The sequence below is a fragment of the Bos indicus genome, chromosome 2 (assembly GCF_029378745.1).
Source record: "Bos indicus isolate NIAB-ARS_2022 breed Sahiwal x Tharparkar chromosome 2, NIAB-ARS_B.indTharparkar_mat_pri_1.0, whole genome shotgun sequence".
Taxonomy (NCBI): Eukaryota; Metazoa; Chordata; class Mammalia; order Artiodactyla; family Bovidae; genus Bos; species Bos indicus.
The window spans coordinates 90,566,318-90,581,842 of record NC_091761.1 but is presented as its reverse complement, the minus strand read 5'-3'; the positions used below and the strand labels follow the sequence as shown (position 1 = coordinate 90,581,842).

General features: G+C 42.0%; 1 protein-coding gene across 5 annotated transcripts in view; it reads right to left on the bottom strand.

The window, feature by feature from the left end:
• Positions 1 to 14,967, bottom strand: part of KIAA2012 (KIAA2012 ortholog) — a 126,146-nt gene extending 111,179 nt beyond the window's left edge. For 2 of the 5 annotated variants that reach the window (XM_070770257.1, XM_070770263.1), the window contains exons 1-2: positions 14,532 to 14,967; positions 12,877 to 13,161 (exon numbers count right to left, since the gene is read on the bottom strand). In XM_070770257.1, coding sequence (XP_070626358.1) covers positions 12,877 to 13,161; positions 14,532 to 14,615 — 369 coding nt within the window. In that variant the 5' untranslated portion in view covers positions 14,616 to 14,967. The remainder of the gene's footprint in view (positions 1 to 12,876; positions 13,162 to 14,531) is intronic. The other 3 variants (XM_070770265.1, XM_019975170.2, XM_019975179.2) reach the window with 3 other exon arrangements.
• Positions 14,968 to 15,525: the final 558 nt, after the last annotated feature.

Genomic DNA, 15,525 nt, shown 5'->3' with positions numbered 1-15,525 from the left:
TCTCTCTTTTGATTCCTTCTTCCATGTTTAAGGATCCCTGTGAATATACTGGGTCTGTCCAGATAGTCCAGGATAACCTCACTGTTTCAAGCTCATTTGGTTAGTGACCTTAACTTCTCTTTGCCATCTAACCTACTTTATTCATAAATTCCAGGGATTGGGATGTGGACATCTTTGGGGGGGCCATTATTCTGGCTACCACAGCTTATTTAAGTTTTTTTTTTCCTAGTTTTCTGGTTCCAGCTGGTAATTTCTCAAATTATGCCTGTGAAGTTGGTTGATAAAGTTCACATCTCATTGCATAAATTGAAGCACTGCCAAAGGCCTAAGACCTGCTTAGGTTACTGAAAAGCTCACTCAGGGTTAAACCTGTTCATTCATTTCCAACATGTGGAAAAAGTGGCAAAAAGCAGAGTGAATGTATATTATATGGGCAATCTCATAAAAGTTTATTTTATAAATGTATAATCATGGTGGAAACACTGGAAGAAAATAACATTAGAATTTTAATAACAATGGTATTAGAGTGTTGGGCATAAGATTACAGATAGTTTTTTCTTCTCTCTTTTTTAGAGAATCAAAACTTCCATTAAATAGATTATATTTTTAAATGGAAAACATGTTAAAAATTGATGCATTGATATTTTATTGCACCCACCGCCCTTACATAGTTTCTGCATGCTTCTCTCTTCCTTCGCCAACATGATCCTGGACCTCTAACTACCGAAGATGACTCTAAAACATGAAAGGAGGCAGAAGGGGTCCAGGAAGGGAGTTCCTGGAATGGGGAAATACACGACAGCAGGAGGGTGGCTGCCAATGGCTCCAGACTTCTTAGCCTTGCCTTGGCTTTGCTAATCAACCCCAGCTTTCAGTTTCTTCTGAAATGAGTGATTAATGTGTACAGAGGGCTCTCTCGCTCTTTTAAAATTAATTAATTCATTCATTGTTTACTGTACTGGGTCTTCCTTGCCGTACGGGCTTTTCTTTAGTTGTGGAAAGTGGGGGCTACTCTTTGTTGCAGTGCTCAGGCTTCTTATTGTGATGGCTTCTCTTGTTGTGGAGCAGGGCTCTAGAGCACAGGCTCAGTGGTTGTGGCGCAGGGGCTCAGATGCTCTGTGGCATGTGGGATCTTCCCAGACCAGGGATGGAACCCACATGTCCTGCATTGGCAGGTGGATTCTTTACCACTGAGCCACCAGGGAAACCCAGAGGGCTCTCTTATCCACATTCCACTAGGAGTGCGTCCTCTAATGAGGAACTTACTTGGCCCACCGTCTTCTCGGCGGAGTCCAGTGTCCTCTCCTCTGTGTCCTCCGGCCCCATGTGCAGAGGGGTGAGGGGGTTGCCCTTACATCTGGCCCCAGCCCCGCACTGGCTGTCATGGCCATGTTATTCCACTCCTGGCAGGCGAGGGTTTTCAGAAGATAGAAGGAGCCCATATGTGCAATGCTCCCACTTTGCAGATATGGGGTGGCAGGGTGCCAGTGTCCCCAGGAAGACAAGAAACACCCGGATTGCCAACTGCCATCGTAGCACAGAAGGTGGCCAGCCTTTGTGTGCGGAAGTTCACAGAGAGATGAAGAGGGAAGTTCAGATATCCCAGGGCTGGCAGGCAAAGCCATCTGTAACTTGACCCTACCCATTTCTCCAGGTAAGAGCCACACCTGTCTAGTTACTCTGACTTTCCTCTGCCACTCTCCTCTCTGGGCCTTCACTGACCTATGCCCAGAGAGTCTCTCTCCAATTATTTTTACCACAAGACTCAGCTCAAATTCTACCTCCTCCAAGATGTCACTCTAGATTTTCCTAGCAAGAAGCAATCACAGTCTCTACTGTCTTTATACTTTGACTGCATATTAATAAATTGTAGTCCAGATCCTATCCCAGGCTGCCTTGTATCAAGTGTCACGGGGGCGCAAATCTGCCTCCCTGATCACATTGTACACCCACCCCTGCTGGGTAGAGGTTATGGCCTCCCCCCACCACACCCTGGCAACTACTGTGTTCATCTAACAATTATTTGTTGAGAATTTGCCATGTGTCAGGCAATGTTTGAGGCATTATTTAATAACTATTCAAGATGTTAACTCAGAGGAATGGAAATCCCCCAAATATTCCTGTACTTTTCTGCTGACAACTTGTCTCCTCAAGCTGCCCACTCCAGTCAGAAGTCCTTCTCTCCAGAGGAGCAAAGCCCGTTTTCTCCTGCTCTGAGACACAGAGTCCGTGTGCTCTGGCAAAGACCAAGCTTTAGGACAGAGAGTGACCATCATTGTTGTTATACATGTGTAGCAGCCAGACTTGGGGCTGCGAGGTGAATGCAACCAGAGTCAGGTGAGGGTGAGGTGGGGAGGGGAGAGGTGTGTGTCCACTAAAGCTGTGCCTGAAAAGACTTCTCAACCCCAGCCTGACTTTCATCAGTCTTGTGTAAACAGTGCCACTTTCAGCCAGCTCTTTCTCTGCAGGTTTAATTTCTGAGTCTGTGCAAATGGCTCAGAGGATAAAGCGTCTGCCTGCAATGCAGGAGACACAGGTTCGATCCCTGGGTTGGGAAGATCCCCCTGGAGAAGGAAATGGCAACCCACTCCAGTATTCTTGCTTGGAGAATCCCATGGACAGAAGAGCCTGGCGGGCTACAGTCCACGGGGTTGCAAAGAGTCGGAAACGGCTGAGTGACTTCACACTCACTCCCAAATATCTTTGGTAGTCATGTGTTACTGAATATCAGGCCATTAAGAAGGGAATCATAAAGTGGTTTGAATTTTCCCATAGCTGCAATGTTGTAACAGGGTTTGATTCCTGACCAAACCATTTAGTATCAAAGATTTGACTAGTCATATGCCACAAAAGCAAAGATAAAACAACTAGAATTGAAATCAGAAAATATGAAGCTTCAGTTCCTGTAAGAACTCAGTCTGCTTCAGTTTGAATCTTGGCTCCATCATTTACTAGCTGTCTGGCTTTGGGGAAATTACTTGACCCATCTGTGCCTCAGTCTTTCTGTCAAATAAGGATGATGAAAGTACATACCCTGCATGCAAAAAAAATGAAGTTGAATCCTTACCGTGCACCATATATAAAAATTAACTCAAAGTATAGTTAATATAAGAGCTAAAACTATAAAACTCTTAGGATAAAACTTAGGGGAAAAGCTTCATGACATTGGATTTGGTGAGGATTTCTTGGATATGACACCAAAAGAACAGGCAACAGAAGAAAAAGTAGGTAAGTTGGACTTCATGAAAGTGTAAAATCTGGAAATTCCCTGGTGGTTCAGTGGTTAAGTCTCCATGGTTCTCTTGCAAGGGGCACGAGTTTGATCCTTGGACAGGGAACTAAGGTCCCACATACCATGTGGCCAAAAAAAGAAAAGAAAATGTAAAACTCTTCTACATCAAAGAACACTATCAGGAGTGAAAAGGCCAACCCACAGAATGGGAGAAATTATTTTCGGGTCATATATTTGATAAGGGATTAATATGTAGAATGTTTAAAGAACACTTAAAACTCAAAAACAAAAATCAATCTGATTTTAAAGTGGGCAAAAGACTTGAACAGACATTTTTCCAAAGAAGATATATAAATTGCCAATAAGCATATGAAAAGATGTTCAATATTACGTGTTATTAAGAAATGCAAATCAAAACCACAATGAAATACCACTTCACGAGTTTGAGCTATTATTAAGAGCTATTATTTAAAAAAAAAAACCAGAAAATAACAAAGGTTATTGAAGGTTTGGAGAAATTGAAACCCTTGGGCATGGCTAATAAGAATGTCAAATGATGTCGTGGCGGCTATGGAAACCAGTATGATGGCTCCTCAAAAAACAAAAAAATAGAATTATGTATGATCCAGCACTTCTACTTCCGGGTATATACTCAAAAGAATTAAAAGCAGGGAAATCGACAGATATTTGTACACCCATGTTTATAGCAGCATTATTCATAATAGCCAAAATGTGAAAGCAAGCTATGTGTCCATCAACTGATGAACGAATAAACAAATTGTGGTATATACACATAGTGAAGTGCTATTCAGCTTTCAAAAGAAAGGAATAATAATAATCAGAATAATAATTCTGATACCTGCTACAGTATGAACAAAGCTTGAAGACATTATGTTAAATGAAATAAACCAATCACAAAATACTAAAAGGATAACTACCATATGATTTTACTCTTATGAGGTACATACAATGGTCAAATTCATAGACACAAAGATTAGAACAATGGAAAATAGGGAATTACTGTTTAATGTGTACAGAGTTTTAGTTTTTCAAGATAAAAAAAGTTTTGGAAATGGATGGTGGTGATGGTTGTATAGCAAGGTGAATGTACTTACTGCCACTCAGCTGTACACATAAATTGATTAAAATGGTAAATGTTATGTTTATCTATATTTTACAACAATAAAAAGTACACATAAAGTTGTTGTGAGGATTAAATGAGATAATTAATATAAAGTGCTTAGAATGCTGAGGGGTACAATACTATTACTTAAGTGTTTGCCTATTAAGTATTAGCTGTTATTATACATGCTGCTGCTGCTGCTGCTGCTAAATCGCTTCAGTTGTCAAACTCTGTGTGACCCCATAGACGGCAGCCCATAAGGCTCCACCGTCCTTGGGATTCTCCAGGCAAGAACACCGGAGTGGGTTGCCATTTCCTTCTCCAATGCATGAAAGTGAAAAGTGAAAGTATTGCTCAGTCGTGTCTAACTCTTAGTGACCCCATGGACGGCAGCCTACCAGGCTCCTCCGTCCATGGGATTTTCCAGGCAAGAGTACTGGAGTGGGGTGCCATTGCCTTCTTATTCTCCATCAAATGGTTATACCAGGGACCCAATGGATGAAGTACATACAGCCAAGCCTACTGGGTTGTATGTATGCTTACTTGAACATGTTACCTACAACCCAGGTTGGTTTTAATGAAAATCTGATTTGTGTTCCTAGAAGCATAGTAAAGGGTTTTGAAGGATGTGTTGGAAGAACCAGAGCCCTTTTAAAAAATGCTGTTAAATCAGGAGAGATGTTTTTTTCCCCCTGGAGCATGTGGAATCTTCAAAATCAGGCCCTCTAGGTATTAAGAGTGGGGCTTTGGGATCAGTTGTCCAAGCTCTAATTCTAACTCCACTACTTAGATATATAACTTTGGGAGAGTTAGTTAACCTCAAGCCCCCATTTTTCCTGCTACGCTATGGAGGTAATGGTGGCACACCACTCATAAACTTGTGCAGATTGAGTGTAGTTATAGAGATTAAATGGCTGACCTATGCCAAGCATTCAATAAATGTTAGCTATTATTGATAAAACCTTTGACCTCATCATCACAGATGACCCATGCATCTCTCCTGATGTTTCCTACTTCTAGTTTGTTAAAAGCTCTAAGTACAGCTGCTCAGGAGCTGCCCAAATGGAGCACACTTAGCAGAAGGAGTGAAGTCAGGTCACACTCCCCTCACTGCTTTGGTGCCTCTCTTGATACCTCGTTAGCTTCCGCAGTGGCTCAGATGGTAAAGAATCTGCCTGCAATGCAGGAGACCCAGGTTCGATCCCTGGGTCCAGAAGATCCCCTGGAGAAGGGAACAGCAACCCACTCCAGTATTCTTGCCGTGAGAATTCTGCAGGAAGCTACAGTCCATGGGTTGCAAAGAGTCAGACATGACTTAAGTGACTAACACTCTGACGCCTTGTTAACGGCCATCAGAGCACTTCTTAGGGGCACCATCAAACCAGTAGCAAGTAATTAAATTATTCAGGACTTGCAAATGGACTTTGTCTTCTTGATCACTGGCTGAAAGGATAATGTATTATTCTTCCTGCTTTTCTATATCTTTCTATTTTATATAACGAGCTGACATGATTAGGATGGGAAAATAAACTTTATTCAAAAAATATTATCACAATATTACTTGATAAAATAGAAGCCTGAAGTTACCTTTGCGGGCTGTATAATGACTGTGAACACCCATTGGATAGTTAAGCGCCTTGAGTACAGAGATTAGGCAGTATGGAATCAGCGAAGAAAGGTTGACAATGCTTTTAAGTGTGCGTGTGTGCTAAGTCATTTCAGTTGTGTTCAACTCTTTGCGACCCTATGGACTATAGCCTGCCAGGCTCCTCTGTCCATTGGATTCTCCAGGCAAGAATACTGGAGTTGGTTGCTGTGCCCTCCTCCAGGGGATGTAACCCCATTTATAAGGTAGATGACAGACCCAACACAACCTTGGTTGAAACCAGTTATAGTAAACTGAATCCTGTTCATCCTTCAATGAGATAAAGAAATGAGATGCTCTGTGAAATGAATTTTTAAACAAATTATTTTTAATACATTATTTAGTCAAATACCATGTTAGACATTTAAAAATATTACTGGACTTATACAATTCTAAAAATATAAGAAGAATAAATGCTAAAACAATGAAAATTAGCTACATTTTCTGATGATTTGAGAGGTACTTGAGGTTTCTGCTAGGCTTCAAAAGCATCATGTTGATTGTTATCTAGATACTACTCCAAATTATGGTTATTTAGATTTCATAGATTTTTAAATACATGATAGAAAGCTGGATGAATTACAGGCCTCGTGGTTTTAACTCTGAAAATATTTGAACAGTATATCCTTCTGTTTTTGTTTTTTTTTTTAAACCAAAGCAACATATCTGTGTGTATCCAGAAGAGTAAGAACTCTGACATCTAATGTCTTGACTTAGCATTTATCTTTGCTCTTTAGGAAGTTGGGCTGTCAAGAAAGTTAAAGAGTAGGTGTGTGTTGGGTTATAAAACTCAGACAGATTTCTGCATGCTTGTCATTAGATCCATATATAGCACTGGAGATGGTGTGAGATGCTTTAAAAATGTGATTTCACCTTCCTGCGACAGCCTTGATTCTCACGGGTCTGAGTGGAGCCTGCGTTGTATAGGTTTCCTGATTCACAGCTCAGACAGGAGAGACGTTTCTGTGAGCAGCACTGCTCTATTGATTACCCATTCTCACTTTTACCCCCTCCGCTTTTGGCTCTTTTGCTTTGAGTGTGGTGTTTTTAACTCTTGTACTATATTATTTGGATGATGAAATACTGACCCTGAGGGACAGATGGTGTGATGATCGCAGGGCTCAATTTACAGCACTGTTTCTATTCCGCTTCCCTGCCCAATCCTACCTGGCTCTCTACGGTCAACCTGGAGACTACTTTTCACTACTCTTTCGAGGCCAAAGTTTCTTATTTTTTAAATCCCATGACTTAAAAAAATTTTTTTTTGGAAAGGATATGTAAAAATAAAAGTATGACATAATCTCACCACCATGGTTAAATTTTGATGTGTATCTTCCTGCTTATACAACTAATTTTTAAAAATTGGGATTATAGTCGAGAGGTGATGTTTTCTATACTGTCTAGTCTTGAATGCTGGTATAATTATCTACATGGCTGTATAACTTTGAGTGAATTACATGAATTCTCTATGGTTTAATTTCCTTACTTTTAAAATGAGATAATAATAGTACCTATCCCTACAATTGATAGAAAGTATATTGAGTTATATAATAGAAAGTACTTAGAACAGTGGCTGGAACATTTTAAATACTAAAAAATGTTAATGAATGTTGGTATTTTTATTAAATGAGTACTATTTTTTAACCTGCTTTTAAAAAATACACTGTATTTTCTCATGTTATTCATGACTTTATTATTTACTCGTGATATGTTATTCATAAGTAATACCTGACTTTATTGCCTGACCCCAAATTCATTGTATGACTGTTTAATCAATGTCCCATTGTTGGACATGTATTATTTTCAGTGTTTTGCATGGTAAATAACCCTGTAGTAAACATTCTTGTGCATGAATCTTTGGCCACATCTCTGATTATTTCCTAAGGCAACTTCATAAAAATAGAATGCTAAATCAAAGAGTATTAGCCCTTTTTAGGTTTTTGCCAAAATGCCCTCTAGAAATGTCACGTGAATTTGTACTTCTGTATGAGACAGCTCATTTCCCCATAGCCTTCTCAGTAGTGGATATTATGATTTTAAAAGTTTCTTGCCAGGCTGTAGCTTTTGTAATCAGATGGTGCTCTGTAGTTTCCAAAGCTCTCCTCTTCTGACCGTGTTCATTGTTTTTAATACCAACTCACTCTTGAGTTATTTTTTCTTCTATTTTAATCTACCATGTCCTCTAATCTTAAATTCCTGCTTTATTACTATTCCAAACATTTTCTTTCCTTTCCTAGTTCCTCACACCATTTTCCTTCTGTTCACTGGAGTTAGACTACAATGTTCTGTTTGTATATTTGTAAGTAGGGAAAAACCACTAGACCATTCAGGTATAACCTAAATCAAATCCCTTACGATTATACAGTGGAAGTGAGAAAGAGATTTAAGGGACTATATCTGACAGACAGAGTGCCTGATGAACTATGAACAGAGGTTCGTGACACTGTACAGGAGACAGTGATCAAGACCATCCCCAAGAAAAAGAAATGCAAAAAAACAAAATGGCTGTCTGGGGAGGCCTTACAAATAGCTGTGAAAAGAAGGGAAGTGAAAAACAAAGGAGAAAAGGAAAGATATACCCATTTGAATGAAGAATTCCACAGAATGGTAAGGAGAGATAAGAAAGCCTTCCTCAGTGATCAGTGCAAAGAAAAATAGAGGAAAAGAACAGAATGGGAAAGACTAGAGATCTCTTCAAGAAAATTTGAGATACCAAGGGAACATTTCATGTGAAGATTGGGTCAATATAGGACCTAACAGAAGCAGAAGATATTAAGAAGAGGTGGCAAGAGTACACAGAAGAACTGTACAAAAAAGATCTTCACAACCTGGATAATCACAATGGTGTGATCACTCAGCTAGAGGCAGACATCTTGGAATCGAAGTCAAGTGGGCCTTAGGAAGCATCACTTCGAACAAAGCTAGTGGAGGTGATGGAATTCCAGTTGAGCTATTTCAAATCCTAGAAGATGATGCTGTGGAAGTGCTGCACTCAATATGCCAGCAAATTTGGAAAACTCAGCAGTGGCCACAGGACTGGAAAAGGTGAATTTCATTCCAATCCCAAAGAAAAGCAATGCCAAAGAATGCTCAAACTACCGCACAATTGCATTCATCTCACATGCTAGTAAAGTAATGCTCAAAATTCTCCAAGCCAAGCTTCAGCAATACGTGAACTGTGAACCAGATGTTCAAGCTGGTTTTAGAAAAGGCAGAGGAACCAGAGATCAAATTGCCAACATCCTCTGGATCATGGAAAAAGCAAGAGAGTTCCAGAAAAACATCTATTTCTGCTTGATTGACTACGCCAAAGCCTTTGACTGTGTGAATCACAATAAACTGTGGAAAATTCTGAAAGAGATGGGAATACCAGATGACCTTACCTGCCTCTTGAGAAATCTGTGTGCAGGTCAGGAAGCAACAGTTAGAACTGGACATGGAACAACAGACTGGTTCCAAAGAGGAAAAGGAGTACATCAAGGCTGTATATTGTCACCCTGCTTATTTAACTTACATGCAGAATACATCATGAGAAACGCTGGGCTGGAGGAAGCACAAGCTGGAATCAAGATTGCCGGGAGAAATATCAATAACCTCAGATATGCAGATGACACCACCCTTATAACACAAAGCAAAGAAGAAGTAAAGAGCCTCTTGAAAGTGAAAGAGGATAGTGAAAAAGTTGGCTTAAAACTCAACATTCAGAAAACTAAAATCATGGCATCTGGTCCCACCACTTCATGGCAAATAGATGGGGAAACAGTGGAAACAGTGGCTGACTTTATTTTTTGGGCTCCAGAATCACTGCAGCTGGCGACTGCAGTCATGAAATCAAAAGATGTTTACTCCTTGGAAGAAAAGCTATGGCCACCCTAGACAGCAGAGACATTTAAAAAGCAGACATTAAAAAGCAGAGACATTACTTTGCCAACAAAGGTCTGTCTCATCAAGGCTATGGTTTTTCCAGTAGTCATGTATGGATATGAGAGCTGGACTGTAAAGAAAGCTGAGCATCGAAGAATTGATACTTTTGAACTGTGCTGTTGGAGAAGACTCTTGAGAGTCCCTTGGACTGCGAGGAGATCCAACAAGTCCATCCTAAAGAAGATCAGTCCTGAGTGTTCATTGGAAGGACTGATGTTGAAGCTGAAACTCCAGTACTTTGGCCACCTGATGCAAAGAGCTGACTCATTGGAAAAGACCCTGATGCTGGGAAAGATTGAAGGCAGGAGGAGAAGGGGACAATAGAGGATGAGATGGTTGGATGGCATCACTGACTCAATGGACATGAGTTTGGGTAAACTCCAGGAGTTTGTGATGGACAGGGAGGCCTGGCGTGCTGCGGTCCATGGGGTCACCAAGAGTCGGACATGACAGAAGGACTGAACTGACTGAATGTTGTCAATATGATAGATGGATACCTCAAGAAGATGGGAACTTCTTTTTTCCATCGAGCCCAGGTCTAACTAAAAATGAAGCCATTCCCCAAAAGACTCATCTACTTTATAAAGAAATAAGATTCCTGTTGCCTGGAATATTTCAGCCATATGGACGAGCATCTGAAAACTGTAGAAGGTATTCTTGCTTTGGGCAGTAAGTCAGCCTACGTATCAATGTCCACCCAGTAAAACAGAAACCACTCTAAATATTTAAACATAGAAGGAATTTAATTTAGGGAATTGATTACACCAGTGACTAGAAAGCTCAGACGCCAAAAAGATGTTGAGGCAACACTGAGATTACTAACATCAGGAAGCCAGTCTGAGCCCTAGGCTAAAGGGCAGAAGGAGTAGCTGGCAAGGTCACCTGGAGGAACCTGGAGCCACAATGGGCCTTCCTGGAGCTGGACCACAGAGGTGATGGGCGTACTTCTTACCACCACGGGTGGACTGGGAGAAGAGAAATCCCTAGGTTTTTCTCTCCTCCCTCTCCAACCTCCTTCCAATGTCACCCAATGGCAAATGCAATTAGAAGCCAGTTGACACAGATGTCTGTGGAATTACATGCAGCCTGTGGCCAATCCCACGGTGATATAGAGTTGAGTGAGGTAAGGGCGAGGAGACGATGTGAGTGCAAACAGGCCAAGGCCTGACACAGATTCCTGGAGGCCCCCCGGTCCACAGACAACAGGGTGAAGTGCAAAGCATGGAGAGGTAGGCAGTCTTGGTGTGAACCTGGGCTCTGCCATTTACTAGCTTTGAGAATTTGGCCAAGTCACTTAACTCCAAGCTTCAGTTTCCTCATCTACAAACGGAGGCAAGAGAAACCACATCTCACAGGTCACTGTGAAGATTTAATGCAGTAATAGTTGTAATATAATAAGTATTCAACAACAATTGGTTTCCTTTCATCCAATTTATGATTTTTAATATCAAGGGCAACTGGGCATGCGGTCAAGGTCATTAAGCTTCTTTGAAATATTTTGAAAGAAGGAAAGAGGGCAGAGAAATTTTCCTTTTGGAAGCTCTCCATTGGAGGGATATGATAAATTGCTCTATAATGATACTGGGGGATGATTTAAAACACACTGAGGGTATCGTGCATGATTGATTCATTCATTTCACAAACATTTATGGGTACTCACTATTTTTTTTCTGGAAACTAAGATTTAGATGTGGTTTCTGCCATCAAGGAGATGGCAACTGATGGACCAGAGATGCCTTGTGATGTACGATGGTATGGGAATGCTCACAGAGGAGGGAGCAATGGGATAGCTCTGTCTAGGGAAGTGGGAGAAGCTTCAGTGGGTGATGATAGCAGAGTTGTGTTTTGAAGGATGAAGAGGAGTTTTCCAGATGTAGAGGCACATGCAAAAGTGTAGAGTTACAAAAGGGCACAAGATACTAGTGGAATGGTGAGCTCTTCACATGGACGGGGCCTCGAGGGGTCCACAGTCATGGTGGTGGTTAGAATGAGTGGCAGATATGGCTAGAAATGAAAGAGAAAGCCAGTGCATGAAGGGCCTGGCATAGAAGTTAACGACTTTATCCTACGGAGAAAGAAAAGCCAGCAGAGACTTTTAAACTAGGGAGTCTCCCACCATCTATGACCTAGAATTTCATGAAGTGACACATCATCCAGTCTCTCTCATGGCCTGAAGCAAAGGGCTGATGCAATGCTGATATATAAAACAGGGGACATATATACATCTCATAAGAGATTAGAAAGCCTGAATCAGAAAAATGAGCACAAGGGTTTCCCCTTAATATTAAATTCAGGGTGGAAAAAGTCATTAATTTATCCTGCAGATGCTGAAGGGCTCAAGGTAAATATTTAAAATATTCTCCTTTCCACAAAGCCAAGAATATCAGAGGTGTGAAGATGATGCTTGTGGCTATGAGACAGGATTTCAAGGATGCTGATGAAATGTCTGCTGGCAGGACCTGTCTGAATTCTGAAAAGGACCTTGTGTTATATAATGGAAAGGAAAACACAAAACGATAATAAAATAGTCCGGGTGGGTCAAACAGTAAAGAATCTGCCTGCAGTGCAGGATACCGGGGTTCCATCCCTGGGTAGGGAAAATCCCCTGGAGGAGGAAATGGCAACCCACTCCAGTATTCTTGCCTGGTCAGTTCCATGGACAGAGGAGCCTGCTAGGCTATCATCCATGGGATCACAAAGAGTCAGACATGACTGAGAGACTTTCACTTCAATTCACATGTGTTCCAGAGCCCTTTCATGTAGATTATTTCATGTAAGCCTCATGACAGTGGTGTGCCATGAGTACAATCCCATTCTGGAGATGAAGAAATGGAAATCTGAGGGTTTCAGAGCTTCCTAGGATCTCTGAAGAAGTTATACCCAAGTCTGTAGCTTGACTTCTAGACACACAGAACAGGGCCTTCTCTGAGCCCTGGACACTGCCCTGCTTACCTGTCTCCTTCCGTATGCCAGGATGGCTTCCTTGAGGTCCTGCAGTGTATGCAGTTCAAGATCTGGCCTCTTCCTGCGGCCTTTGGGGCGGTAGGGGCCTTTTCTCCTCTCTTCGGGGGTCCATGCTGAAATAGCCAAACCTTCCGAGTAGAGGATCAGGGCGCCTTTTCTAGTGCTGAATGTTTTAGGAAGAAAGAGGCTCCATGTGTGCTGGTCAGCGTTGCCCTCATCCTGTGGTTTTCTGACCAAGATGTAATCTTCCGGGGACTTCCAGTTCAAGTAATCCTGCAGTGGAAACAAAGCACCTTAAACTGGTCCCCAGTGGAAGGCCCTTCCACGGCAAATACTGCATGGGCAAGTGTTTAACATGTTGTCCGTGACTGCTTTTCTCTGAATTGTTCACATGGTGTCACGAACACAGTATTTCTTTTAATTTTTTTTCATTTATTTACTTATTTATTTTTTAACACCGAAAACATTTTGTCTTGGGGTATAGCCAGTTAACAATATTATGATAGTTTCAGGTGAACAGTGAAGGGACTCAGCCATATATATACATGTATCCATTCTTTTCCAACCCCCCACACTCCTCTTAGCAACTGATTTTGTTCTCCACCTCTCAGAGTTAGTAGAACCCAGGGCATGTTTCTCTTTTACCCCATATAACTTTCAAGAGAGCCTTTTTATGCCTACAGGCTTGAATAGGGTAGAATGTGGCTTCTAGGCCAGTTAAAATTTCCTGGTATGCAAGGAAGTAGTAAGAATTACCAAGGGCAGCAGATAACTTTGAAATTAGACCTGGAGTAGCTGGCAGTTTAAATGGGAGAAAACCATGCCAACCCATCACTTCAGCTATATACAGGGAGAATTTCTATACATTCCAGATGCTATGTAATGTTACCTAATTTGGCTGTTTAGGAGCCTATAAAGTAGTTACATATCTTGTAAGTAAGTGAACGCCATTGGCCACAGAGGTCTTTTGAAACTTTATATGTCTTTTAATACAGTGAAGGTCGAATATCATGACAAACTACCATGACAATGGAAATCTCTGTATGATCCAAAAATTTTCAAAGCACCCCCAGTGGATTTCTTATTCCTGGCAGGAGTCAACGAAATAAAATTCCAGTACAACAAAGGAATTTTGCCACCTCTTTAAAAATCTTCTAAAATGAAAAAAAAAAAGTTGTTTTTTTTTTTTTTGCTTATATTAAATATGAGTCCTTGAGGGTTGAATTCCAGAAGGTTCAAGGAAGCCATTGAATTGGCATGAGCACACTCAGCATTTCAACCACAGAACATGATGTCTAAAAACCCAAACAGCCATCAGCTTGCCTAGAACCCAGGTGGAGATTCTGGTCTTGTACCAAACCGCCCCAATTCTAGACCATGTGGAATCTCCTCCTGTCTAAAGCAAATGAGGCCATAAATCAGTGAGGGAGGGGGAGGACAAGGGCCCAGGTGGCAACTTCTGTGGGTCAAGCAAACTACCTTATTTTCTTGAGTTTCACCAAGGAGGAGGGATGATCTCTCGGTGACCCCCATCACCTCAGAAACAAAACCAACCAAAACACACAGGACTCAGCCCCAAGTGGAAAAACAGAACGTTCCCCTCCCATCCCCCAAATATGCTTTTATTCATTGGTAAGACTCACCTCTGGTTCAAAATAGACTTCTAGCTTCTGTTTGTTCTGGACCAGCTTGCCATGTCCCCGGCTCAGGAGAGAGAGGGTGAACATGGTTTTCCTCTGAGCACCCTTCTCAGGGGCAGTTCATCTTGGTTTTGAAGGCTGAAAACCGGTCACACCTCAGGGTTTCCTGAGCTCAGCAGTGAGCCCAAGAAGACCACAAACACTGGGCCTTTTATGAAATACATTTTTTTTCACTTATACAGCAGCTTCTTAATAACAACTAGCCACAGAGTTTAGACAGTGTGTGTCTTTGTCGGGAGAAAAAATAAACCACACACCCAGACTCCTCAAGCCCTGGATTGTCTGCTCTCTGGGCCGCCCTCTCTCCTCTTCGCCTGCACCCTTGTTGTGCCTGGTCCTGTTGCTCGGGTACCGGCCGTGTGCATCGGCAGATCTGGGCCACAGGCACCCTCCTTCTCACTGTGACCGGAGGTTGTTTCCTGGTTGCTATGGCAGCACAGGGCCGTGAAGACGCTTAAGCCAGTCTAGGCAAGGCAGGGACTGTTGAGGGCAGGGTTCACACCCTGTGGGGAGGGAGGGTCAAATGGACATTGAAGGGACCAGGCTCAGATTTCAGGTCCTGATTTCGGGGATAGGGGGCATGTTGGGATATTCTTTCTGTTACAGGACTTGTTCTGCTGGTAGAGAGTGTCTCCCCCTTCTTCAGATATGAGAGCTTTTTCACTGTCAACCAAGCATTAACAGACTCAGAGGAGTCGTGTAGGTCATCTAAAGCAACCTGTGACATTTTCTTTGGCTGAGCTCCAGCGTCTTCTCAGCTGGACATGAGGCCCCTTTTTCTGGTATTTGCTGCTTTGCAGGAATGAGTGCAGGACACCTGGACTCTCGAGATTCCTCTGCACACCTGGATCTCACTTGGGCAACTCCCATCTCTAGAGGGGCTTCCGTGGTGGCTCAGATGGTAAAGAATCTGCCTGCGATGCAGGAGACCTGGGTT